At 44.9% G+C, this 27542-nt stretch overlaps 1 protein-coding gene and 1 pseudogene across 2 annotated transcripts; one reads left to right on the forward strand and one right to left on the reverse strand.

The window, feature by feature from the left end:
• The first annotated feature begins 242 nt into the window (after positions 1–242).
• Positions 243–26041, forward strand: COPS7B (COP9 signalosome subunit 7B). 2 transcript variants are annotated; one of them, XM_036858798.1, is made up of 8 exons: positions 243–400; positions 3564–3721; positions 7402–7579; positions 11420–11495; positions 13755–13843; positions 16676–16878; positions 18764–18869; positions 24298–26041. In XM_036858798.1, exons 1-8 carry the CDS (start codon positions 338–340, stop codon positions 24454–24456), a joined length of 1032 nt encoding a protein of 343 aa, XP_036714693.1. In that variant the 5' UTR covers positions 243–337; the 3' UTR covers positions 24457–26041. The 2 variants fall into 2 exon arrangements, with proteins under 2 accessions (XP_036714693.1, XP_036714694.1); XM_036858799.1 differs by lacking the exons at positions 243–400; positions 3564–3721 and adding an exon at positions 5604–5717.
• On the reverse strand, positions 8417–9521 carry LOC118897769 (annotated as a pseudogene).
• Positions 26042–27542: the final 1501 nt, after the last annotated feature.

The following is a 27542-nucleotide window of genomic DNA, read 5'->3' on the forward strand; positions in this document are numbered from 1 at the left end:
GGGGGTTGGCTTCAGATCTGCAGAGGCTCGCTTCGAGCCCGCTCCTGCCGCTGGGCACAGTAGGGCTCTGAGATAACGGCAGGTTGCCCTGTGCGATGTGGCGGAGACTACACTTCCCAGCATTCCAGGGGAGAGCCCGGGGGGACCACAGGTCCCAACACGCAACAGAAAGCCCAGGGACTACAAATCCCAGCATTCCCTGCACTCAATTCCTCTGTAACTTAGATTCCAGTGTGCCGCGCAGTGCGCGCAAGTTCATGAACCTGCTTGTAGGTTTCGTGGTTTCTGAATCCCTAGACTTGAAAGCAGGCGGGAAGATCCTCTTCAGCCTCAAGAGATGACAGCCCACAGAGAGGTAACTTCTATTTGCATGGAACTCAGAAATCTCCTGCAAATCATGGTAAGGATGAAACAACAAATACAAACACTGATTAAATTATGAAAGATAATATCACAAAATGACTTCTTCAAGTCGTACTTGTTCGTTGGCCTGGGGCGCCGTTGAGGTGTTTTGCAGGGGTTTCTGGTGTACTCCTGCGTTGGACTGAGAGAGATATCGATTGTATGCTCAGAATATCAGTACAGTCAGACTTCAGAGAATTTGCTAATCCAACCCCTGTTATTTTTACATATGAAGAAACTGAGGCCCAGAGAGGCAAAGAGATTGTTGAGGGATCACAGCAAGTTGAGGCAGAGTTAGAATTCGGCTCTAAGTCTCCTGCAGCCTGGGCTTTTTGCACTACACTAGGGTGATGATATTTTTAGCAGCATGGCTATGCGATCTTTCCTTGGTGAAGTCTTCCCATCAACGTTGAAACACCCAGAGGTGTTGTCTGCCATTTCAGTAAACAATGTTGCCTGCCATTCCAGTAAACAACAACAAATTTTGGCCACCATCAAGCCATCAGCCACTGAAGCCACCCTTGAAGATGGGCCCAGAGGGGAATTCAGGATGGAGAAAAACAGGGTACTTGCCCCAGATAGTTAAGATGCATATCTAAGGAATAATTTCAATGAGCTCAGACACTTGCATCTTCCCATACATAGAAAAGCACTAAAATCATTTATCTGAGATGTCTGTTTTTTGATTAGCAGTAATCTTCTGATGTTCAATTACATATTTTCTTTTCAGCAAAAACTCCTTTGTATCCTGGTTCCTCTGTTACCTCTTCGGAGCAGTTCCTCAGAGCTATCTGAGAGGCTGTCTCCTGGGCTATAGTCCTCAGTAAGGTCCCCAAATAAAACATAACTCGCAACTTTTAGGTTGTGCGTTTTTCTTAAGTCGACATTAGGTAAGCATTTATTTGGTGGCTTTCCTGCAAGTGAAGGAGTGCAATGTTTGTTTATCCTCAGTCTAGGTAAGACTTGGTATTTTGATTTGTTCTTTGTTACTCAAGGTGACATTTAATATGATTTCAGAAACGAGGTAAAACTGTAGCGTAAGCTAAGGTTTCCTTGGAGATCTGCTATCTCTTTTCCTAGGCCTTCCTTCCTCTTCCTGTACCCCTTTTGCCTATCTGGGCACCCACCCAAGTTCTCTTTCCATGTAATTCAACAAACACCTTTTTCAGCTTTTGTTATTTGCCAGACTCTCTGTTGGTAGAAGGTGAAAGGCATGGTCACTGCCACAAGCAAGATAACCATCTAGTTAGGGAAATAAAGAGACTCCACTGAAATTCAAGATGAACTGTGATGAGTGGCACAAAAGAAAGGATATTAGAATGCTACAGAGGCCCCCATGGAAAGATATATTTCAGCTGGCAAAACTTGATGGAGGAGGTGGCATGGGTAGGATTTTTTTCTGTGTTAAAAATTTTTATCTGTAAATCTTTTTTGTTAATGAAGTGTAACACATACAGCAAGAGCACAGTTTTTGCATATGTATACACCGGTCACCAACCCCCAAATCCAGATATTGAACATTTCCAGCACCCTTCCCAGTTAGTGCTGCATCCTTCCATCCTGATAACCACTCTTCTGACTTCTATTACCATAGATCAATTTTGCTGTTCTTGAATTTCATTTAAATGTAATCATACAGTAAGTACAATATGAGTCTGGCCTTTTTCGTTCATCAATATTTTTGTGAGATTCATCCATGTTGTATGTAGCAGTAGCTTTTTTTTTTTTAATTGCTAAGTAGTATTCCACTGTATGTATGTAGCACCATTTATCTTCTCTACTGTTCATGGGCATTTAGGTTTTCATTTACCAGTTTCTGGCTTTTATTAACGAAGCTGCAATGAACATTCTTAAATGTTTCTTTTTGTGGACTCATGCATTTATTTCTAGGAGAGGAGTTGCTGGCTTGTGTGGAGGGCATACGATCAGCAATAGTAGATATTGCCAGTTTTCCAAAATGTTTGTACCAATTTTCACCTTCACCAGCAACATAAGAGAGTTCTAGTTGACTCTTACCCTTGGCAATAGAGGGTGGTGTCAGTTTTTAAAATATTAGCCATTTTGGCTAAATGTGGTATCTCATTATAATTTTCATTTACATTGTCTTTGGTGTTGAGCCTTTGTCATATGCTTGTTGGCTACTTGATGTCCTCTTTTGTGAAGTGCCTGTTCAAGTCTTTTGCCCACTTTCTTAATTGGGCTAATTATCTTATTGATTTGTTGTCCTTTATATAGTCTGGATATGGAGTTCCTTGTCCGATACATGCTTTGTAGATATCTTTTCCAAGTCTGTGGCTTGCCTCTTTAGTCTTGTACTGGTGTCTTCTGAGAAGAGAAATTCTTAATTTTAATCAAGTGCCATAGTTCAATGCTTCCTTTTTATGATTAGTGCTTTTTGCATTGTTTAAATCTTTGCCTACATGGTTGGTGGAATTTTAACAGACAAATATGAGGGAAGAGCACTGCGAAAAGGAAGAGAGAGCAAGTTTGAGCATAGGCCCTGGTGTCAGGGAGGGAAGGTGTGAGTCCTGTTAGGCCGGAAAGGCATGGAGTTTGGGCTCTAATGAGGTGGGGCGAGACAAAGCTGGATAGGTAGGAGGGAGGCATACTGAGAAGGGCTTTAACTTCAGCCTTGGAGTCTGGACATTATTCTAGAGGACGTGGAGGCACAGCTGGAATATTTATGAACTTAAACAGAACTTAGTTGTTCTCCTTCCACCACCAAATTTGCTCGTTCTCCTCTGCAGCCCCGTTCTCTAACACCACCTCCAGACAGCTCTGGCCTCCCCAGCCAGAATCCTGGGTGATATCTTCCTTCTCTATCCCTGCATTCAACTGGTCACCAGGTCTGATAGATTCTAAGGTATCTAAATGTCTCCAACACTGACCCTTCTATTTCATGCCCAGCTGCAGCTACCTTTGTTCAAGATCTCACAATCTCTTAACTGGAATACATCAGTCACCTCAAGCGTTTCCCAGCCTCCAGTTCTCTCCACATCCAATCCATTCCTATAGCAGCTAGTGTCCAAAATGGCAATTATTCAGACCCCTCCACAGCTTAAAAACCCTAAATAGCTCCCCAGTGCCCTTAAGGTTAAACAAACAAACAAACTCTTTTACATGGCTAGTATTCTTTCTGATTTGCTTGCTCATTCTTCCAGGCTCAACTCAAGCCTCATTTCCTCCAGAAGCCTTCCTTAAATCACCCCTCTCCAGGACACAGCCAGGAGAGCCTTATCTGTACCCCTGGGGCTCCTTGTGGCATCATCTGTCCTAGCCAGATGGACCTGTCTCTCCCAGGAACCTTGAGCTCTCCCAGGTAGGAACTTTGCTGTATTTAGGTTTTTACTGAGTATAGGGCTGTGCATGTGGTTTCCAAGAAACTTGATGACCTGACTCCAGCTCTGTAGCCCTCATTTCTTACCCTTGAACCCTGGGTTCCAGTCACTGTGGGTTTCTTCTCTGCATTAGTATATGCTGCACAGTGCAGGCCTCTGTGACTATGGTCACTGCCCTCTTTTCTTCCCGTTTTTGCCCATAAGATGCCCACTTTCTCTTCCCCAACACATTCTCTTGTGTGCTTCCAAAGTGTTGTCATCTCTCTCACATAGCATTTAACACACTGAAGCTTTTTGAGGGCAAGGACCTTGTCTTATCTTCATATAAACTTCTAGAACATAATACGTGCTAAAGAAATTTTTAAAATAAATGAATGTGTTGGTGCTCGGCTCCTTTGCATCTAATTTCTGCACTCGAATGCACGAAAGGTAAACAGGGTTTTTTTTTCTCATCTTCAAGACCTGAAAGTCTGTGGTATACGCTTTAAAGGAACCAGCCTAAGTGTTCAGTTACGTGGCATTCTTATCCATCTTCCAGGGGAGTTGGTAAGTACCAAATGCAACGCCACGAATGTCATTTTGGTCACAGAACCATTGTTGGCTCAATCCATCTTCTGCTTATTTTAAAATATTTTCTGAATAAAGATGAAGAACATGGTCTTTGGCTTCAGATAGCCTGGGTTTCAAAGCAGACTTTTTTTTTTTTTTTTTTTAAATTATTTTTGGCTGAGTTGGGTCTTGGTTGCTGCGCGCGGGCCTTCTCTAGCTGCAGCGAGCAGGGGCTACTCTTTGTTGCGGTGCGCGGGCTTCAGTAGTTGTGGCACGTGGGCTCAGCAGTGGTGGCTGGTGGGCTCTAGGTGTGCGGGCTTCAGCAGTTGTGGCACGTGGGCTCAGCAGTGGTGGCTGGCGGGCTCTAGGGCGCAGGCTCAGTAGCTGTGGCGCATGGGCTTAGTTGCTTTGCGGCATGTGGGATCTTCCTGGACCGGGGCTCGAACCCGTGTGCCCTGAATTGGCAGGTGGATTCTTAACCACCGCACCACCAGGGAAGCCCTCAAAGCAGACTTTGATACTTAGCGGCTTTTGGATTTTTTAAATAATTAATTAATTAATTAATTAATGGCTGTGTTGGGTCTTTGTTGCTGCGCGAGGGCTTTCTCTAGTTGCAGCGAGTGGGAGCTACTCTTCTTTGCGGTGTGAGGGCTTCTCATTGTGGTGCCTTTTCTTGTTGTGGAGCACGGGCTCTAGGTGCACAGGCTTCAGTAATTGTGGCACGCGGTCTCAGTAGTTGTGGCTCACAGGCTTAGTTACTCCATGATCTGTGGGACCTTTCCGGACCAGGGTTTGAACCTGTGTCCCCTGCATGGGCAGGTAGATTCTTAACCACTGCGCCACCAGGGAAGTCCCTGGCTTTTGGATTTTTAGGCTTAGTTATGTCACCTGAAAAATGGGAATAATATTACAGGCCTAGAGTTATTATGAGAATTCAGTGAGACAATGTACAGCACCTGGCACATAGAAAAACGCTCAGTAAACGGTAGTTACTAGGCTTAGTATGTCTCTGTACCCCGAGGGTAGCCACAGTCGCCCTACGGAACTTCTGAGGGTAAAGCTCCGCCAAAGAGGATGGATTTAGGGCCCAGGATGGTGATGGCGATGGTTGGGGGGCCAAGTACTGCCTAGGCTATATTCCTCTCCTCAGGGCCCCCACCCTGTCCTGGGCTACAGCCCGGCTCGGGACCCACTTTCCCCGGCCGGGGCCGCACTGGAGGTCTGAGGCTGCAAACGCGGCGGGGGAACCTAGTGTGGGCGGAACTCGAGTGCAGCGGCGGGAGGCTTCCGGGGGAGCCGGAAGGGCAACGGGTCGGCGGAGGCAGAAAAGCGTCGGACGCCGGGTTGATCATGGATGCTTGACAACCTGCGGGCAGGCGCCGGGAGGCCAAGCCAGCGACCGACAGGACGGAGAGGCGGCGAGGACAGGTAGGGGCCGGCGAGAGGGTGGGGCCCGGCGTGCCAGATTCGTCTGGGCCGTCAGGCTTAGCGCCAGCCGTGCGAAAAGCCCTCGGCCACACCGCCCCGCCCCCGCTCCAGGGAGCGCGACCCGCGGCTCATCCCCCTGCACTCGCGGCTCTGCTTGGAACACGCCACCCGCCCTGAAGTCCACCCCAGTCCGCGAGTCTCAGCATCCGCACCGCGGTTGCTCTCGCTTCCCCACCCGTAAAGGCTTGGCCCCTCTGCCGTCCATCAAAATAGCGCCTCCCCCTAGGACGGGAATTCATCTCCCCTGAGTTCCTAGCCGCCTCCTCAGGCTCTCCCACTCCAGAAGAAAGCGATTATCGGCGCCTCCTCATCTCTTTGCCCCCGCGGGCTTTGCTCCTTAGGCCGAGGTTTTTTTTGAGGGACCGAAGTTCTGTCCGTTTTTCTGTCCCTTCTCCATCTCCACGCCCTGTCATTCAATGTCTTCGCACGTGTCCACTTGGAAGCGAGGTTTTTGTTTTTCCTCTCCTAACCATCACCTTCCCCCGGCATCTCCTTCCTACCCTCTCCCCCCAGTTTCCCCTTCCCTCAGCAACCTTTATTCCCTAGCACTTCATTTTTGCTGTTTCCGACAAGACCTTCTTAGGTAACCCTGGATGAAGACATACTTGCTTTTGTAATACTGTGAAAGGGCTGCCACTCTTGGTGCCTGCCTCCAAAGGAAAACTTAGTTTCTCTTGCACGAAGCTAACCTTTTTTGATTTATTGTCTTTTTCACTCTACTATACTTCTTCATTTTGTCACACTGCCCAGTATATATCATTTTTGGAGGAGTAATCTTTTCTCATGGAGAACTCCTGTAGAATAGATACGCAGTGTGTGTGTTCACACACCCAGCTTGTAGTAAGTAGATTATACAGTTGAGGGACCCTCCTGTCCTAATGTCTTCAGGATGGTAATACTATATCTTCATTGTTTTCTCAAACCTTTTTATTGTTTTCTTGAGATTTTGTACAAATTCTGAAGTCGTGTTTGGTAAAATGTCACATATCAGTAGGAGGCCAAATAAAGGGATTTTCCTCATGGAATTACACAGCATGTATGTGTGTATTTTCTTAGTTTGAATATGTTGCTGCTTATCTTTCAAGATGATTTCCCCCTTTTTCTATCTGATCAATGACTTATTTGATAAATGGGTCATCTTTCTTGTCTGCTTTTTGTCCTTCCTTATCTGTATCTGACTGTAGGTGGGATTCTAATGACACACCGAAGCTGTAACTGATTGCTTTTGCTTACATCTGCTGCCTCTGTGTTTTGGCAAGATTCTCTGCTTCTTAACCAGAGTCTAAAAATGAGGTAGATATACGACACCTACTGAGATACTCCTGTGTGTTTCTTTAGGTCCTGGTTAGGTTTAAGGGCTTAGAAGGTGCTGCCTTTGGCAAAGGGCCAGATGGAATGAAGTGGCTTTTACTAAATGTGTTTCAAACCTCAGAATAAGGACAAAATCCCTTTAACTCCCAGTTAAACGCTACCCATCTCACAAAGTGAGATCTGGACTCAGGAGCTGTTTTTTTCTTTTTGAATACTGTAAAATTAAGGTATTCTGATGTCTGATCCAGCATTAAATAGGTATAGACTTTGCAAAGGAGAAGGAATAATGACTGAAATACTTTTCTTTGGACAGATCTCAAGACCAGAGAATGGCAGGTGAACAGAAACCTTCAAGTAACCTCCTGGAACAGTTTATCTTACTAGCCAAAGGTACCAGTGGCTCAGCCCTCACTGCTCTTATAAGCCAAGTTTTGGAGGCTCCTGGAGTATATGTCTTCGGAGAACTGCTGGAGCTGGCCAATGTGCAGGAGGTAAGAGCAGTTTCTAAACAATTTTTCTATCTTCTTTGTTCTCAACCTTCCTGTGATTCTCCAGGTTTCCAAGGAATTTCAGTGCTGAAGCATTGTGGACCCATGAGATATCCTTTTGAGGAATTGGTGAGGCAGGGGAAGAGAGCAAGGATGATGTCCTGGGCTCCTTCTGGTCAATATTTTCATCTGAATTTGGGGCAAATTTAGATTGGGTTGCTAGTAATTTGAAAGGGGAAAAATCCAACTGAACCTAATAAATTAGAAAAGTAGAGTATAAGCATGGACTGATGTTTAACAGGGGTAGTTTCAGTCATTCTTAGGGACAAAAAACCTCCAGTGCAAATATAGACATTGAAAATTGGTCAGGTACATACATAGCAGAAAATGTTTGTTATTGAACATGAGATGGGCATGAATAAAGAATATATTGTTGGGCTTCCCTGGAGGCACAGTGGTTAAGAATCCGCCTGCCAGTGCAGGGGACATGGGTTCGAGCCCTGGTCCAGGAAGATCCCACATGCCACAGAGCAACTAAGCCTGTGTGCCACAACTACTGAGCCTGTGCTCTAGAGCCCATGAGCCACAACTACTGAGCCCACGTGCCAGAATTGCTGAAGCCAGCGTGCCTAGATCCCGTGCTTTGCAACAAGAGAAGCCACCGCAACGAGAAGCCTGTGCGCTGCAATGAAGAGTAGCCCCCGCTCACCACAACTAGAGAAAGCCTGCGTGCAGCAACGAAGACCCAAAGCAGCCAAAAATAAAAATAAATAAAATAAATAAATTTATTAAAAAAAAAAGAATATATTGTTCCTGTGAAAAGGGCAGTGTTGTGCTGAAGAAGGTGTGTAAAAAAGATATGACATGAAAAGCTGGGAAGTAGTCCCTTTGCTTTGTTTGCTTGTTTGATGCTGTTTTTAAAACCTTGGGTATCACTTTTGGTTGTTGTGCCTTAAAAATGAGAAGATCTGGTGAAGAGTAACCAGGTGGAACAGACGTGTAAAGCAACCTATACTTTTTCAAACTCTACTTCCCATTTTGGATATTTTTATATTTATTGATCGATACTTTTATATTGATTGATCGAAAAGTCTGGTGACATCTTTTTTACTTTGGAGGATGTGCTCAGGAGCTCTTGGTGGGGTGGGTTGGCTTCCTCTTCACCATCACAGCTTCTTCCTGGCTGCCCAGGGTGGTGCCCGCTCTGCTGACGGCCACCACGTGCAGATCTGGGCAGTACTTGTTCTTGAGGATCATGTGCACGATGCTACTGAGCGTCGCCCAGGCATTCTTGTTGATGGTGGTCCACACATATGGGGTGGCTGACTTTTGCTGGCCAGTTCTCTTCATGACACTAGGACACCTTTGCCATTGGCTGCCGGCTCCATGCCCGTAGCCCTGCTGTGAATCAGCCCGTTGTAGCAGAAGGAGTATGGGTCTTCACGTTACTGGACTTGCTCCTGTACATCTGCTTATTCCTCTTGGTTAGTAAACTTGAGCAGTTCCCCATGATCATCCATTACAGATGTGTGGATGTGGCATCATTTCCTCTCCCTGCAACAGCTGGAAACAGAAAGACCTAGTTTTATTTTTTCATTGTAAATTTTTATTTAATGTCAGGCTGGCTTGCTAGACTGTAAGCTCTGTGAGGGTAAGGTCTGTTGTGCTCACCATTGTTTCCTTAGAGCTTATTATGTAGCCTGACACACAGTAGGCTTTCAGTAAAAATTTAATTACCAGAGATAGAAAAGGAATCCTGTGAGGGAAATTTAAGAAAACTGAGGTTTTTTTGAAATAGGCTTTATTTCTTTAGAGCAGTTTTAGATTCACAGCAAAGTTGAGAGGAAGGTACAGAGAGTTCTAATATACCCTGTGCTCTCATACATGAATAGCCTGCCCCATTACCAATATCCGCCACCAGTGTGGAACTACACTGGCACGTCATTATCACCCAAAGACCATAGTTTACATTAGGGTTCACACTTGGTGTTTTATAGTCTATGGGTTTAGACAAATGTATAATGACGTGTCCCATTACAGTATCATACAGAGTATTTCACTACCCTAAAAGTCCTCTGTTCTGCCTCTTCATCCCTTCCTCCCCTCTAATCCCTGGCACCCACTGATCTTTTTACTTTTTCCAGAATGTCGTGTAGTTGGAATCATACCTATGGAGCCTTTTCAGCTTGGCTTCTTTCACTTAGTAATATTGCATTTAAATTGCCTCCCTGTCTTTTCATGGCTTGATAGCTCATCATTTTTCAAAAGAAGAGATGACCAAAGGGTAGTGTGTTTCTTCAGGTTTGTGAAAAGCCTGAATGAATATGCCAAGTGGTTGTTTCACATGGAAGTTTGGGTAAGAGGAGATGGATGAAAATTAAAGCCAGAAAGACCTTATTGACTTAGGCCAGTGGGAGAAATTTTGGAGTGTCTGCTTTAGAGAAAATAGTCTTTTATGGCTAGTTTTGTAATCGTCTGTCTGAAAAGTGGGGGCTGGATTTGATGGTCTCTTCCACTTCTGATTCAGGGCCTCAGGAGGTTCTCGGTAACCTGAGACAGTAGGCTGGGGTATTTGGATGCCAGAGTTCTCATTGGGGTGCTTAGCAAATCACCCTTATCTTCCCATAGTTTGTTTTTTTCCATATGTGAGCTGGGAATAAGCTAGCTGCCTTTCAGTGGTCAGAAATTACAGACGTAGTTTTTGGAAACCTTTTTTTAAAAGATGGTTAAAATCAAGTGGTATTATTGTTGGTGTCCACAGAATACCACTTGGTTCTTGTTTAGACTTTATTGAGTTTGGTAAATTGGAAGAGTAACAGGTACATATTTGTGAGTAAGGGAAACACCCAGTTACGGTATCTGGCAGCAGAGCAGAGTAGAGCAGTTCCTGGCAGAACAGTATCTCTTTCGTTTTTTTTCTGCAGATGGCTCTTTGCCATTAGCATTAGCGAGAAATAAGTAATTTTAATGATAATTTTTATTTGGGGCTGATATCCTGGTTTCCTGTCCCAGCTGGGCTGTTCTGTCACACCTTATGCTGTGCTAATCTCCAGCATTCACGGTCCACGTGTAGTTCTGAAGCTTGGAGCCAACCCTGTACTTTTTTCAGTTTGGATTGATAGTGACTTGTGCTGTACCCGCCAAGCTGGTATATTGACAAGGCTGCTCCAGTCTGTTTTTTTTTTTAACTTATGTATTTGATTTATTTTTGGCTGTGTTGGGTCTTTGTTGCTGTGCACGGGCTTTCCCTAGTTGTGGCAAGCGGGGCTACTCTTCGTTGCGGTGTGCGGGCTTCTCATTGCAGTGGCTTCTCTTGTTGTGGAGCACGCGCTCTAGGCGCCCGGGCTCAGTAGTTGTTGTGTGTGGGCTCTAGAGCGCAGGCTCAGTAGTTATGGCCCATGGGCTTAGTGCTCCGCCGCATGTGGGATCTTCCCAGACCAGGGGTTGAACCCATGTTCCCTGCATTGGCAGACGGATTCTTAACCACTGTGCCACGAGGGAAGTCCCTCCAGTCTGTTTTGGTGGTAAGGGAATCCTGAGAAAACTTGAACTGCTCCCAGTGCTTGCTGCTTTGTGTGTGTGCGCATGCGTCTGTGTGACAAAAGTAGTTCCTTGGGCATGCGATGTGCAGTATAAAGCATGTATTCCTGAGAAAGAAAAATTAAACTTGGGGCCTTAATAACCTTATTTATTTTTTCCCAAAGACTCAAAGAGTTGGAAGGGACCTCAGGGATCAAGCGATAAAACGGTACAGAACTGTGGCACGTGATCACCTGCCCTCTTCCTGAACACTGCAGTGCTTGGTAGCTCGGTCTGTGAACTGCTTTTTTTTTTCCTCCTCAGCTTGCAGAAGGAGGTAATGCTGCTTATTTGCAGTTGCTGAACCTGTTTGCCTATGGAACATACCCAGATTACATAGGTGAGTTGGTTAAGATCCTCCAAAGACTTTTCTTAATTATGTTGCTCTGTCTGGATATGTTGCCTTCACGAGGGTCACTGAGGTCTGGGATATATATAACATGGGGTGGGAACTTCCTAACCTGGCTGTTTCTCATTTTACTGTGCTCTGTAGCTGACCTCCCATGAGGACTTTCGTTCCCGCGTTTTATTTCCCAGTGGGTAAATGGAGACTGTGTTTATGCTCCTCCATAAATAGAGCCCTTGTTTATTTTCCAGATGAGATTCTTGAGGACTGGTGTTTGTAGAACACTTGGAGTGTTGTGAAATGTCAGAATACTTTGTAAAGTATTTAAGCGTTGTAAATATTATCTAAATACTATCATCATATTGAAGAAAGTTTGGAAAACAGGGAGAAAAGTCACTTGTACTACCATTAAACTACTGTTAGCATTATGGTGCTGGACTTTTCTTCCTTGTGCTTATGCTTTCTGATATGTAGGTATAATTAGATTATGTATACAATTTTATATCTTGCTTTATTCACTTATTTCATAGGCATTTATCCATGTTTTAAGTCTTTATAGTCATTTTTAATATTCCATAATCGAATACTCCGTAATCTACTTACCCCATTCTCTTTTGTAGATCATTTGAGTCATTGTATTGATAAATTAGAATCTTAAATGTCAGGAATGCGGTGCATGAATGTCCAAACACTAACTTACCTTCCACCCAAGCCATTTTTGTCTGGCTTCCCTAGTTTATTTTAGTGATATGACATAGGCCTGGCAGTTTATTTTAGTGGTATGACTCAGGGTCTTCTCTACTATGTCCTCGACTTCCCCTTTTTTCTCATTTTCTTTCTCCATGGTCACTTCTACTTACTTGGTGCTGCTGCCAGACTGGACAGTTTGCCACTTGCCAGCTTTTTCTGACCTTCACTTTGTTCCAATGAGTGTATCCTTTGTTTCCATCGTCACTAAAGAGCAGCATTTTACAGACTCTGGAACCAGGATTCTTGCATTATATTCTGTGTCGACTTCAATAGTTGTGTGTTCTTTGGCAAATTAAATGATCTTCTGTACCTCAGTCTCCTTATCTGTAAAATGGGAGTAATAAAAAGGTCCACAATCCCTTATCTGCACTTCTTGGGCTAGATGTTTCATAATTTAGAATTTTGGGGACTTTAAAAAGGTAATATGATGCATATACTTTTTTATGTAACACCCTTGAGAGGTGTGGGCAGCACCGGTAGTCAAACACATTCACAGTTTTGCAGCAAAACAAATGAATATTCACAACAAGTGGGATAAAAAGCCTAACTCAATTTAGGTCAGGAATTACCACCAAATGAATTTCAGCACGGTGCTCAAGGGAAAAAAAGCAGTGTGGGTTCACCTTTTTGGAATCGAGCATTATGGATAAGGAATTTAAGACATTTGGAATCTGTCTTGTGGGGCTGTTGTGAGGACTAACCGGATGTGTGTATAGATGAATAACGGATCTGTGTGTGCACTTACACTAAGTAAAGCTTGCCGTATATGTTGCCTTGGCTGGTGCCATTGCTGTTGCTATTATTGTTATTGCTAAAATTTTGCCTGTCCTTCAAGGATCATCTCATAGTCCACCTTTCTTTCTTTTTGTCTCCTGTACCTCCCCAGTTCCCCAGTGTGACTGCACTCACTTGCACTCTCTCTTTTTTCTCTCCCCCTCTCTCTCCCTTTTTGCCTCTCCCCCTCCTCCTCACCCTCTTGTTCTCTTCTGGTAGTTTGTACCTTTCTTCTGGTAGCTCTCTTGCATTTGTAGCTGTTGAAACATTGGATGGTAAGACTGAGGACAAGTCCAGGACCAGTGAGTTGCACAACTCTGGGTGGTAGTTGGTGCTCCTGGAGTTGCGGAGTGTAGCAGCCCTGACAAGGCCCGTCTGTTCCCCTTGAATCACTTAAGACAGTGCCTTGCACATAAGAGATGCTCAGTGAAGACATGTTGAAAATAGTACTCCAGTAAGAGAATTGTCATATCGTTTTGTGCACTCATGCCCGGCTTCTTAGGAGACTAAGCTTCTTGTGTGTAGAGATTCAGTTTTGTCTTCTTTGGAAGCACATGGTATTTCAGAGAAGATGGGAGGTGCTTATGGAACATTTGCCTAGTGAATAAGTGCAGAATCATGACAGTGATTCAGTAGTAGGTTTGATGTGGGGAGTTGGTGCGCTTATTCCATGAAGAAATCCTAATTTTATTTTGTGTCTTGATTTTTGTGGTGGGTGGGACTGAGCAGCCAACAAGGAGAGCCTGCCAGAACTGAGCACAGCTCAGCAGAACAAGCTGAAACACCTTACCATCGTGAGCTTGGCGTCGAGGATGAAGGTACGGTCCACACCCTTTCCTGTCTTCCTCCTCGCCTCGAGGCAGGTGTCTCGTTGGCATCAGTGTGGGAACTCCCAGCTACACACAGTAGAGTTGCATCATAAGTGCATAAAATTTGCCTGGCAAAGGACAAAAGAGAAAAAGATAACAGTTAAAATAGTGTAGATAATTACTCACCATTCCATTTGGAAAAGTATGCCCAGGAGTGATTGTGAATCAGCAGGTCTCAATTCTGGCATGCCGTGGTACCCCACGTGCTGTGAGCATTTTGCCATGCTTAAAGGAGACTGCTGTTTCAAGATACAGATTTTTCAAACAGCAAGGCACCTCAAGGCAAGTTAACTGCTTCAGCTGTTGCTCAGTGCACAGTGAACTGTTCCCGTGCTGGAGGAAAAACTTGCTATGTTGAACTTACTGAGAGATAGATTTTTTAATATGCTGCCTTCCTCTGGAGATTTTCAAGGTTAATTATACTAATTGGAATTTTTGCCTTCTATGCTAACTTCTGACCCTAACCTTCTGTAAGATACCACTCCACTATATCTCTGAGTTCTTCTTTTTAGAAGAAGACGTGCAACCAACTGCTCATAGCCATTAACAAAGAAGATCCAGGTTTGATTAATTTATAGTTGATTTTTGGCTCTCTGCCCAATCCCAGCCTAAATGTCTAAGTTTTTATGGGGCTGTGCCTTTGAAAAAGTTTGCTTTTTGCATTTCCCCTCTGTGATTGAGCTGGAGAGATGTATATTTTTTCTTGGATTGCTGTTTCACTTGCTAAAATTATTTTATCTGACCTAATCACAAATTTCTGATTCTCAGCTGGGCATTTCAGGTGGGAGGCCTATTTTGTTAGGAAATGAGGACCTGGATTTTTTTTTTGTCCTGATCATGAACTTCTCAAGTGTAGCAAAGAGTAGGAGTGACTTTTCCCCTCGTTTCTGCAACCTGTCATTCTTTTTTTTTTTTTTAACATCTTTATTGGAGTATAATTGCTTTACAATGGTGTGTTAGTTTCTGCTCTACAACAAAGTGAATCAGCTATACATATACTTATATCCCCATATCTCCTCCCTCTTGCGTCTCCCTCCCACCCTCCATATCCCACCCCTCTAGGTGGTCACAAAGCACCGAGCTGATCTCCCTGTGCTATGCGGCTGCTTCCCACTAGCTATCTATTTTACATTTGGTAGTGTATATATTTCCATGCCACTTTCTCACTTCGTCCCAGCTTACCCTTCCCCCTCACTGTGTCCTCAAGTCCATTCTCTACCTCTGCATCTTTATTCCTGTCCTGCCCCTAGGTTCTTCAGAAGGGTTTTTTTTTTTTTTTTTTTAGATTCCATATATATGCGTTAGCGTATGGTATTTGTTTTTCTCTTTCTTACTTACTTCACTCTGTATGACAGTCTCTAGGTCCATCCATCTCACTACAAATAACTCAATTTCGTTTCTTTTTTATGGCTGAGTAATATTCCATTGTATATATTTGCCACATTTTCTTTATCCATTCATCTGTTGATGGACACTTAGGTTGCTTCCATGTCCTGGCTATTGTAAATAGAGCTGCATTGAACATTGTGGTACATGACTGTTTTTGAATTATGGTTTTCTCAGGGTATATGCCCAGTAGTGGGATTGCTGGGTTGTGTGGTAGTTCTATTTTTAGTTTTTTAAGGAACCTCCATACTGTTCTCCATAGTGGCTGTATCAATTTACATTCCCACCAACAGTGCAAGAGGGTTCCCTTTTCTCCACACCCTCTCCAGCATTTACTGTTTGTAGATTCTTTGATGATGGCCATTCTGACTGGTGTGGGGTGATTACTCATTGTAGTTTTGATTTGCATTTCTCTAATGATTAGTGATGTTGAGCATCCTTTCATGTGTTTGTTGGCAATCTGTGTATCTTCTTTGGAGAAATGTCTATTTAGGTCTTCTGCCCATTTTTGGATTGGGTTGTTTGTTTTTTTGCTATTGAGCTGCATGAGCTGCTTGTATATTTCGGAGATTAATCCTTTGTCCAACCTGTCATTCTAAGCCCCTGTACCAACCCTGGATTTCAGACCTTTAGTCATAGAAAACCCCCCAGGTATGTTTGCCCTCTTCTCCGCATACATCTTCCTCCTGTTTCTGCAGGTTTGATTGCTGTGTTAATTTTCAAACTAATAGTGATGTGTCATAGGATTTACAGAAAACTGGATATTTAGATATCCAGTTGTCTTGGAGTCATGCAGAATGTTGGTACAGTCCATTACGGGACTACTGTTGGGGAATTGACATTGGTTATAAGAGACCAAGAAAACATGTAAACTTCAGGATGACCTCTGAGCTTGCAGTATCCATTGGCCACCTGTAGGTGGATGCGTTAGCCTGTAAGTTTTTTTAATTGTGCTCTGCTGGGCAAGCAGCCAGTTTGTCTCTCCAGTGTCTGAGATTCTTTGGAGTTTCTTTTGATGATCTGGCGTTTTATACAAATTCTGCAAGCTTCCAAAAGGCAGCAGAGTGCCAGATACTGAGGATATCCCTTTCTCCTCTAGAAAGAGTCTTTAGGATCTCTAAGAGTATGCTTCAGAGCATGAAAGCTGGAAGCTGAACAAAGTCCAGGAGGCAGAGGATGGAGGAGAACGCATTCCTAGATGCTGTGGGTCCTGTTTGGATCCCACAGGTCTCACAGCTCATTTATCCATCTCTTGTTGCCATAGATGTTAATAATTACCACTAGACTGCATTTCCCAAAGCCCTGAGGCATATGTTGGCTATCTGAGTAATAACCTGAATTTTCTTTAATGTTTAGCAATGGTTTTTGTAAACATCACATGTACCTTATCTATAGTGTATCCCCTACTCCGTGCTGCTGAAGGACCTGGAGATGCGGAATCTCCGGGAACTGGAAGACCTCATCATCGAGGCTGTCTACACTGATATCATCCAGGGCAAGCTGGATCAGCGAAACCAGCTGCTGGAAGTGGATTTCTGCATTGGCCGTGACATCCGAAAGAGAGATATCAATAATATTGTCAAGACCTTGCATGAATGGTGAGGCTCAAAGAAGGAGGTGCCCCCCTCTTTAGGGAGGGGATACCTAGCATGCCCTCTATGCCTCTGTTTGGGGAAATGTGGTCTCCAGGTATCAGCTGGGGCTGCCTGGGAGCTGGGGCCTTGGGACAGCAAGCTAGGGAGTGGGGCTGCATTTGTGACTACAGCTGTGTGGCAGTAGGAATCACTTCAGGCCTCCTAGTGCCATGGTTGTAAAATAGTTCTTGTCCTATGCAGTTGGGGGCTATTTAGTAGCAGGCTGTAAAATGCCCAGAGTTGGCAGGTGGAGCCTCTGAAGCCTCGCTGTGTGACACTGATCCTGTGCTTTGCAAACTCACCCTCAGTGTTTGACCAAGCTTGGGAATTAGTGTTGGTAAGATTCTTTGGATAAGAGAACCATGTTCAGCATCAGTAACGTTGGGCTAGTGTTTGTAAAACATTGTGAAGGATATTGAAGACAAGGAATGGGTTATTCTAAGTTGGAACACAGACTCATATACAGAATATTTGATAACCGTATTCTGGTATATAAAAGGAAGTGGAACATTTGCACGTACTCTGTTTTAATGGAATTTGATGTTCGCAAGAGCTGTCGCACGTTCTACATGGATTTGTTATGGCGTTATTCAAGACTGAGCTGTGAAGGAGGGCCAGGGTGAGAGTATAATTGGAGGTGAGGAGAGTGTGTTCCCAGGCAGGCACATGGCACGTTGGAGGTCATGAAGCAGAGTAGGCAGACTTTGTGCAGAGGGGTGGGGTTCATTTTGTCTTTAAACAGACTGACTCTGGCTTAGCCTCTAGAGGTGCGTATCCGGGGATCTACAGGCTGACTCTCTGGCTTAGCCTCTAGAGGTGTGTATCCGGGGATGTACAGCCCATCTTTGACCCTCTGGGGGTCCACAGCCCCCCCTAAGTTTCCCTCACTTCAGCTACTATTGGATCCCCAGGCATGTACTTGCCCACCCTTTACCCCAGGTTCTGTCCCAAGTGTGACTCCAGACACCTTCCCTTTACAACATCTGACACAAGCAGGAACTTTCAAAAGATTTTAAAACAGTGAAGTCAGACTAAATGGGAAATAAACTTAGAAAACACCCCTAACATGCAAATGGTCTGGCATACAACATCTAGGTTTCCAGTCCCACTAAAGTTGGCTGTCTTTTTCCATTTTTGAGATGACTGACACCGTTTTTCACCTCCGTAGTCTGGCTTCAATGTGTTTGCACCCAGAGGGGCTATTCTAGCCGCCATTCCAGGATGTTTACTAGTACAAATTCTTACAACTTGTTTTTAGGCATTGGAGTTAGATTTGAAACAGAATTGGTATGTAGAGTGGCACCACAAATATGCAGAATGTTCCCAACTGTTGACTCTAAAGTGGAGGGTATGTAGCTATTTATTGTACTATACCTTCAACTTTTTTTTTAATGTATTAAAATTTTCAAAATAAAAAGTGGGGAAAATGATATAATGAGGAGGGGGTGGCAGTTGGGAAGTAACACACTTCTGAGAAAAAGGGCAATCTTCAAAATAGGGTGCTTTTAGAAAATAATTTTTTCTGTTGAGAAAACTGATTAATCAGTGCCACCTGTGAAGTCTCGCCTAATTCCTTTAATTGCACATTCTGTGAAGCTTTCCCATGGGATACAAAGGTTGGAAATTAAAGCTGTATTCTAAGAAACCACCCACATCCTCCATGTTTGTTTCCGTATGCCCTGTGTTATGTATTCAGAAACACCTGTCTTTTGGAAGGAGTGAAGGGGCAAGAGCCCTGGCAGACGGAGTGTTACGGGAAGTCTCTAAGGAATCGGGGAGGGAGATTTGGGAGGCTGAGGGACAACTACCAGGCTTTTCTGCGGCTCAGGGCTGGTTATCTCTTACATAGGTGTGATGGCTGCGAGGCAGTCCTGCTGGGCATCGAGCAGCAAGTTCTGAGAGCCAACCAGTACAAGGAGACCCACAGCCGAACTCAGCAGCAGGTAGAGGCCGAGGTGAGGAAGAGAACGCCTGTCCCCACTCCAGGGTATCCCTGTTTGTCCCTTGTCTTGTGATCTTGGCGTAGATGAAACAGCACTCACTCACTGGTGGGCACTGGGTGAGGTGCTGGGGTAGAGGTGAGTGCGACCCAGGCCCTCCTCTTGGTGCTGTCCGTCTCGTTTCTGATCCCTGGTCACCAGAGGGTGAGTGGGCTCGGAGAGCAGAATGTTGTAATTCCTCAGTTCACACGCACTTTGCAGCTGTAGAGCAAAAGAAACGAGTTTGGGGATGGGTCTTAAAGATGGATGGAGGGATGGTGGTTACCAGGCGGGGCAGAGGGAGGGATGCGGCTGGGCTGGGGCACATGGGGCTTCAAGGCCCCGGTGCTGCTCTGCCTCTTAAGTTGTGTGGTGGGTGCACAGTGTTCATTGTATTCTTCTCTAATCTGTATGTGTATGTTGTAACCTTTTAAAATGCATGATATGTTTCATCTTGAAAGAGGGAAAAAATTCGGTGGATGAAATGCAAGTGAAGACAAAAGTGTGATTGTGGTGTTAGACGCCTGGTTGTTCGGGACACTTTTAGCCTCTGGGAGAGACGCAGGCTCCAGCCCTTGAGTTAATGGGCGTTTGTCTGCCTCTAGCCTGGACGCCTGTGGAGCCATCTCCCAAGTTGTTCGGAGCCCTGAAGATCAGAGTTTTAGCACTGAAAGTCCTTTTCTGGCGTGATGGAGCTTGAAGCATTAATGGTATTTAATGAATTTTAGAAGTCAGGTATCCTAGAGTGTAGCAGAATGGGACCCAGAGTTACAGCTAAGGAACATAAGAAATAAGTAGTTGTGCCTTTCTAAGGGGGATTCGTAAAATTTGAAGATTTCCCCTACTCTGTTGTATGTACTCCTTGAAAATAAAACCTGGTCTTTGTAAGACCAGCTCCTTGTCCCATGCCTAATGAGCACATAATAGGTGCTCAAATGAGTGTTTGTATTTCAGGCACACCCTATAAGTGTGAGTGGACTGCTGAACTCTGCTTTCATGAACTAGAGTGCATTTATTTCAGATACACACATCCCTGTATATATATGCATACCTACTCTGTGAATGTTCCATCCACTGTAAATTTTTAACTCTACTTCTAGCCAAAGAAGTGTGAACTATATTTAATTTAGCATTAATCAAAGACAGATGCAATTAGGAAAGTAAGCCTGCTGCTTCTCTAATAAGCTCTGTGATCCCCCTCTTGAATATTTTGCTCTCTTCTCTGACCTGGGATTGATGTCTGAGCAAAGTAGGACAGTATTCACTGATTCTTCCCTGTACATCAAACCCTGGAAACAGTAGATTTGGAGGCGAAACGCCCACCTGACCTGGGATAGCCTGAAACACTCTTTAACCTGGTTGGTGGCCCAGGAGGAGGAGCCTGATCGCTACTGGCTGCCCCATTGTGCTTGGGCTGTTGCTAATTGTGTGGCAGGTGGTGGGCTTGACTGTGGTCGTTTGCAAAACTGGATGATACTAGTTTTAGAATTTTGAATGGCTCAAGTTTATTTCCAGAACGAATGGCATCTGATGAAAGAAGGCACTGCCTAATGTTGAGGCACGACCAATACGTAGACAACAGTGTGGGCTCCTTAAATTATGGTTATTAAATGAGAGCCAGCACACCTGGATTTGCTCTCAGCGGCCCACTGCTGGAAAACACAGCTGCTCCTGCTGGCAGAGCCTGATGCTGCCACCAGGTGGCAGTAAGGATTTGATTAAGTTTGAGAGAAAGAAATTTGAGGAAACCGCCAAGGTCACCTCCACTACCAATTAAAACAGTCTACTAATTTAATAATCTTCTAGGAAATCTAGAACAGACAAGTATGAGAAGAGTGGGAGCATGGTCAAAGCCCAGAGCCTTGACAGTTTTTCCATTCACAAATGCATGATCTGGCTACTATGTGTCGGATGCTGACCGTCCCCCAGCTGAAGGCACATGGAAGGTGCTCACTAAGTATTTGTTGACTTGGAAATAAAACAGATCTACCACAAACACAGCTGTAATTCTGTCCTATTCTGCTTGTATTTATGCTTCCATTACTCTTGACTTAACTTTTTTAGTCATTTTCTCAACCGAGTTGATCTTTCATTTGTTTGTCCTTAAGTTAGATTGCTTGTTCCCAGAGGGGAAAACTTGACGTTTTTCTCCCAAAATCTTATACAGCAGCTATCTTCCGATGAGTATTAGCTTTAAGAGTCTTCCCTCTTAACGAAGTCAGCCCTATCACAAACTGCCTAAGAATATTCTCTCCTTTTAGTTTTTCACAGAAATAACACATAATTAGTTACAATTCCAGCGTACCTGGAGGAGGTAGAACAATAACATTATGAGCTGTTTCATTACCTCTGAGCAAATACTCTGGAGGGGTGGTAATGATCACCTCCACAAAGCACCTCCTCATTTACATTTGATTTTGGAGTGTATTTTTCTTTATATTTCAGTGTGCTTATAAGTCTGATGTTCTCTGGAATGTCAATCTGTAGTTCTTGCTGCATTCACAAAATAGGCTGTGTTCCAGTCAGGTAGGTAATAGAGCATAATTGGACAAAGTAAGCTCTGTTTTTCTTTATGTAGAAAATGCCCCAGGAGTTAAGTTAGTGACAGATCTTGAGCCTGTTGGCTGTGGAGTGCACCAAGAGTGTGCTTCTCGGTGCTTCCTGGAGAGTGCTTCTCTCCATCTCCCCGTTCTTCTTTTCTATGTAGCCCTTTCCCCACTGTGCACTCTACTTCTGTTGTCTTCCCTTGCCCTGCCCCATAGCTCAAAGAGGTTTTCCTACCCGAAGACTCTCTTCTTTCTCCTTTTGCCTGAATATTTAAAGTCTCTAGTAGAACTAGGCTGTGATTTTGTTAGCAGGCGCAGTCCCACCTGAAAATTCCTGAGGCCCATGATTTGAGGGGCTTGACAAACTCTAGGTCATCTGGGGTAATGGGATGGGGATGGCCTGCAAGCCAGACTACTCAAGGAAGAAAATTAGAAGGATCAGGGGCATTTAGGCCAAAGAAGACAAGTCTGCGGGATATTAGTCATCGTTTTAAGGGCAGCTCTGTGAAAGAGGAGTTAGACTTCTCAGGATTGTTTCTTGAAGCTGAGACGGGCGGGCTTAACTGGTGGACCTACATGAGTGGCCACTCCTGGGTCCCGGAAGGAGCTATCTGCAGGTAGACCTGCACAGCTATTACAAAAAGCTAGTTGACTCTTAACTCCCCTTCAACTATGAGAGTCTGTTACTGGCTCAGCAGTCTACTTTGTGAGTTCCCTGTGTTTAAAATGCTAACAATCAAATTGATTGAGCACGACATATCCATAATAGGACCCACTGTGAGCCACGTCATTCCCACCATCCAGGCTGAGGCCTTGTTTAAGATAAAGGGCCTCATTTCTTAGGCTAAGAGACAGTTGCCCAAGAAGCCCTCTTTTTCCCTATGGCATGTTTACCTGACTGTGGAGGACTCGACTTTTTCAGTACGTAGTCTTACTGGAAGCTAGATGTGAACCCCTGAAACACAGAGGAGACACAGCACACAGGAGGCCACCATCCGAGAGTGAGAGGGCGCTGCCAGGGAACATAGGTTGAGGGGAGGCTGGTGGTCAGGACGGGTTTGTGGAAGAGGTAGGGTCAGAGGTGGCTAGCGAAGGAGGAGGCTTGTCCAGGCTGGAATAACAGGGTGCAGGAAAGGCAACAAGACAGAAGAAATGACTGCTTCCGGGTGTAAGGCCGGGGACTAGCGTGGCTCTAGTGGAGGGCACATGTTGTGGAAGGGAAGGAAGGTACAGGGTCTTGAGTGGCGTGTCAGAAGTGCAGAACAAACCAGGTTTTTCCTTGGGGTAAGTCTCATTTCTTTTTCTGGCTTACCAGGGTCACTGAGCACCTGAAATAATAGCTTACTGGGAGATAGTTTCTGTAAGAAAAAGCTGCTTGAGGAGGTAAATAGGCATTTGAATGAATGCTTAGAAAACATATCAAACTGGACAAACCTTGGAGTGTTATTTTATAAAGCGGTGATAACGGAGAAATCACATTTCTTAATCTCTCCCCCAAGGCCATCAAAATACGCTGAAGTAAAACAAAAACAAATATCTCTTTTATTTATTTATTTTAAAATTTTATTTGTTTATTTTTGGCTGCGTTGGGTCTTCGTTGCTGCACGCGGGCTTTCTCTAGTTGAGGCGAGTGGGGGCTACTCTTCGTTGTGGTGCGCGGGCTTCTCATTGCAGTGGCTTCTTGTTGCGTAGCATGGGCTCGAGGCACGTGGACTTCAGTAGTTGTGGCTCTTGGGCTCTAGAGTGGAGGCTCAGTAGTTGTGGCGCGCGGGCTTAGTTGCTCTGCGGCATGTGGGATCTTCCCAGACCAGGGCTCAAACCTGTGTCCCCTGCGTTGGCAGGCAGATTCTTAACCACTGCACCACCAGGGAAATCCCCGCCTTTACTTTCTTATGACAAACATACACCTCACTCTGCACCAGTACACCTCAGCTAGCTGAAGGGCAAAGGCATGAACAATCCATTAGAATTGGTGTTGGGGAATGTGTATAAATACGGGCACAGGAGTACACAATTGGTAGAAGGACAAGTTGGTACAATCATTCTTCAGAAGGCAGTATAGCAATAGTTACTAAAGTAAAATGTGTAAACCCTTTGATGTGGAAAGCTCAATTCTAGGAATATGTCCTCCACAGGTGTTCACAAAAGTATGCAAAGGTAAACATAGAGGGCTGTTCACAGGAGCACCATACATAAGTGAAAAACAAACTGGGAACTAATTAAAAAATGGTAGAACATTCATCCTAGAACAGTCCACAGATATTGCATAGGATATGTTTAGGAGTTGCTTAAGTATTTCGGAGCCTCTCTGTTAATTGAAGGAAGGAATGCTGAAAACAGTACTGTGGTCGCATTTTTCTTTTACTACATTTTTTGTCATTTGTCACTTAGTTGGCTGAAGTTTATCCTCTAGTTGCTTATTCAAGAAGGGCTCGTGGGAATTTGGGAATTGTATTCCCAAAGTTCTGGTGAAAATATCTGTGGTTTCTTATGTGAACAGTAGTGAGCTGAGTATAGCATCTTGTGTCACCCTTTCTTTTTCTATGGCCATTTTAACCAGTGCTTTCTTCCACTTGCTGTGTTGTACCTTTTTGCCAAATGGTCCACTACCACTTGGCTTATTCCCCATTTTCAACCAAGAAAGCATTAGTTCCACTTTTTTGCTTGACTCATTTCCATGTATCTTCCACGAGCAGCCCCTGCTTGTTTCTCCCATCTGAGATTCTGAAGATAATCTCAGATTTTCTTGCAGAGGATTCTGGCTTCTTCCCTGAGTGGCCCCCCTTATAGCGAGAACAAGTTGCAGTGAGTTTCTGGCGCTTACAAGCTGACCACACCAGTTCTGTGTCTCCCTCCAGGTTACCAACATCAAGAAGACACTCAAAGCTACCGCGTCCTCCTCAGCTCAGGAGATGGAGCAACAGCTGGCTGAACGAGAGTGTCCCCCCCACGCTGAGCAGAGGCAGCCCACTAAGAAGATGTCCAAAGTGAAAGGTCTGGTCTCCAGCCGCCACTAGGGCCGGCTGGGGCAGCTGGCACTCACCAGGCCTGGGTCAGGTGGGGAGGGGACACCAAGGGCCTATTTCCTCCCCTCTCTACCTTCCATGAGTTCCAGACCTGCCCGTCCCCTCACCAGCGCCTCCCCCCACATTGGTACTGTTCCAGAAGAACCGTTAACTCCCTTCCCTCTCCCACTCCCTCTTCCCCAGTTGCTCCCTTCAGACTCAGGGGCTCCACGGATGCCATCCCAACAGGGCCAGACACTGCCCAGCTTCCCTCCAGGAGGTTCTTGTCTCTGTCTAAGGGCTTGTATCCCTCCCAGTTTTTCTTTTGCTTCGTGTCATTTTGTCACGGCTGGTCATAAGCTGGAAGCAGCTTTCACTGGCCCACAGGGATGGCTGCGAAGGAGGCCCCTCTCTGAGTGACGGGAGGCACTCCTTCTCCAGCCCCATGTGCCAGAGTACCCACAATGGTGCAGGCGCTCTAGCCAGGTATCAAAATGCTTTGTTTTCCCTCTCCTGCCTTATCCCTTGTTGGCAGCTCAGATCAGGCCATGGAGGGATGTGATGCTGGGCTATGTTTACTAAACCTGCGGGTTTTCAGCCTCTTACGCCCAGCTCCAATCTCTCATTAGTTGGGAGCACCGGGCTGATTAACCTCTGGAATCTGAGCACCCGTAGGGGTCGCTGCGGGTCTGCTGGGTGGCGGACGTTTCTTCCGGCTTGGTGTTCTCCGCTGGCCTCGCTCCCTGCTGCCTCTGACTACTCAGACTGGTTTTTGGTGTGAAGGCCCCGGCTGCCCACTGGGGCTGTCTGCCAACACTCGTTCTCCCGAGATCTTTAATTCTTCCCGGCTGCATCCGTGGTGGGGATGGTGGTGTGGAGGCCCCTCTATCTGGTGAAGGATCTGTTGCTGCTTCTGTTTCTTTCTTCCCACCCTCCCTGGCTGGTGACCCAGAGCCCTCTGATGATGGCATTCTCCTGGCAAGAGAAAAGGACTTGACTAGCCTTTCTGAACTTGAACAGTTTCAGGTTATATTTTAATTTTTTTTTTTTTTTTGTACAGGTTCTGATTCTAATACATTTCAACATGCTTTTTTTCCCCCTCGTGTCAATATTTGTTATAGACTGATCGCCGGGGAGTTTCACCTGGTTGGAGGGTGGGGTGTGTGTATGTGTGCGTGTGGTGGTGTTTTTTTTTTTTTTAAGGGGAGGTGGAGGTCCTGGACTGATATTAAAGAGAGAAAAAGCACATTTTAGAAAAAAAAATAAAAGTAGATTTAATGTATGTGACTGTGGAATGTGAGGTTGCATAGCTGGTAGATCTTGAGGGGCTAGAATTAGGGTGGTTCAGGGAAAATGTGATACTGTTTCAGTGCCATGGTTAAAAAATGGATTTCTCCTTTTTCCTAAATGTCCAACAGCTGCCTACCGTTGATCGAATGTTAACAAAATACTCTTGTTTCCCTTTTTATGATTCATGTCCCCATATAACATTATGCCCAGCTGGAGGGTTTAATCCCCAAAGTATGTTTCATGAAACCCTTTGATAGATGCTCTGTGGAAAAGGGGTTCTGTTGTTAAATAAATTCGGCACATCCTGCATCCCATATCCTCACTGGAAATTCATTGTTAAGGTCACAAAGAAGGCCTGGGGGAGGAAGCCTGTTCCCAACACTGATTTCACCACCAAATCCTTTTTTGGTAATATTTAGTGGAACACATTTTGGGGAAATTTTTAGAAACATATTTCTCAAAAACACCTCCCAGCCTTACAGGTTTTTCCAACTAGTCTTTCTAGACACAAAACAGTCACTCTCACTCTTGTAAGTGGTCTTCCATCCTTATCTTTCCCACTGGGGAGTAGACTAGGTAGGAAGCGTGACTCACTTGTATGAAACGTGTGACCACTAGTTGTTTGACTGCCCCAGGCCCTAGGAAGCTCTAGGTTCACCTTCTCCATGGGTCTGCCGTTCCTTAAAAAGAGTAATGACAGTAATAAGAACAACATTCGTAAAGTGCTCTACAGAATGTCTTCATCTACAGTAAGTCATTGAACCCCTTCCACCACACAGTCTCCTGAGGTCGGTAAGGGTAAGTACTGTTACAGTCATCCTCACTTTACATGTGAGAAGTACCCTGGTGTGCAGTGCTAAAGCGAAGACTCCTGGATCTCCTTACTTATATGCCCTGCCGTCTTCTCTGTGTTGCATTCTGATGTAGAGTTTGCTCCCCAAACTGACCCTTGGTACCCTTCTACCTGCTTATTCCTCTGAGGGCTCATCTTGCTCTTAACTGACACCCAACACATCGCAGCCTCTGCTTCCCAAACCCACCCAGCCACTTTATATGGGAGCAGAGAGTGTGGCAGCGGGGCTCCAGGAATTGTGGGAACAGCTGGAATGTTCTTTGCTCTGTTGGACTCTGGTAGGAGGCCTGGCCTCCGAGCTCTGCAGTTTCCCGTCTAGCATGCTGTGACAGCTGGGCTTGGGTCTGAAATGTGCATAGGTGTTCCACATAAAAATACAGTGTCCAGAAGAGGTGTCCTCAGCAACAGGGAAACATCTTAGGTCAGGAAGGAGACACTGCAGTATGAAACAATTCGCTTGGTAGCAGTGCTTATCGGCAGCTGCGGCTACCTTCTTTAAGCTGTCTGCTTCCTGAAGTCCTCTTTGGCCTTCTTTACTTTCTTTCCAGATGAGAGGCATTATGGTTCTTCTTGGGTAACATTAGGGAGGTGGTCAAAGCCGCCAAGTACAGGCTGTTGTGTTCCAAATCCAGGATGACCACCACTGGTCAAGAATTTCCATCCCCAAACTTTAGAGTGATAGGAAAGGGTAGTTATCAAAGAAGCTAATATGACAAACAGCTTGTGATATTTTACGTATTTGCTGTTTTCTCTTTCATGTGCTGGGTTGCCTGAAACCAAACCACATTCCAGTTTTTGTACTTAAAAGTCATTATTCTAATAGCTTGAGACTTCAAAACTTTTTGTTTTTTTAATGTAGCAATTGGTTGATTTTTACTGGACCTAATGGAATGTCATAGCGCTCCTGTGTTTGAGTTTCAATTATAGCATACCCTGCTCAGTACTTGATTGTACC

The sequence above is a fragment of the Balaenoptera musculus genome, chromosome 7 (genome assembly GCF_009873245.2).
Source record: "Balaenoptera musculus isolate JJ_BM4_2016_0621 chromosome 7, mBalMus1.pri.v3, whole genome shotgun sequence".
Classification (NCBI taxonomy): Eukaryota; Metazoa; Chordata; class Mammalia; order Artiodactyla; family Balaenopteridae; genus Balaenoptera; species Balaenoptera musculus.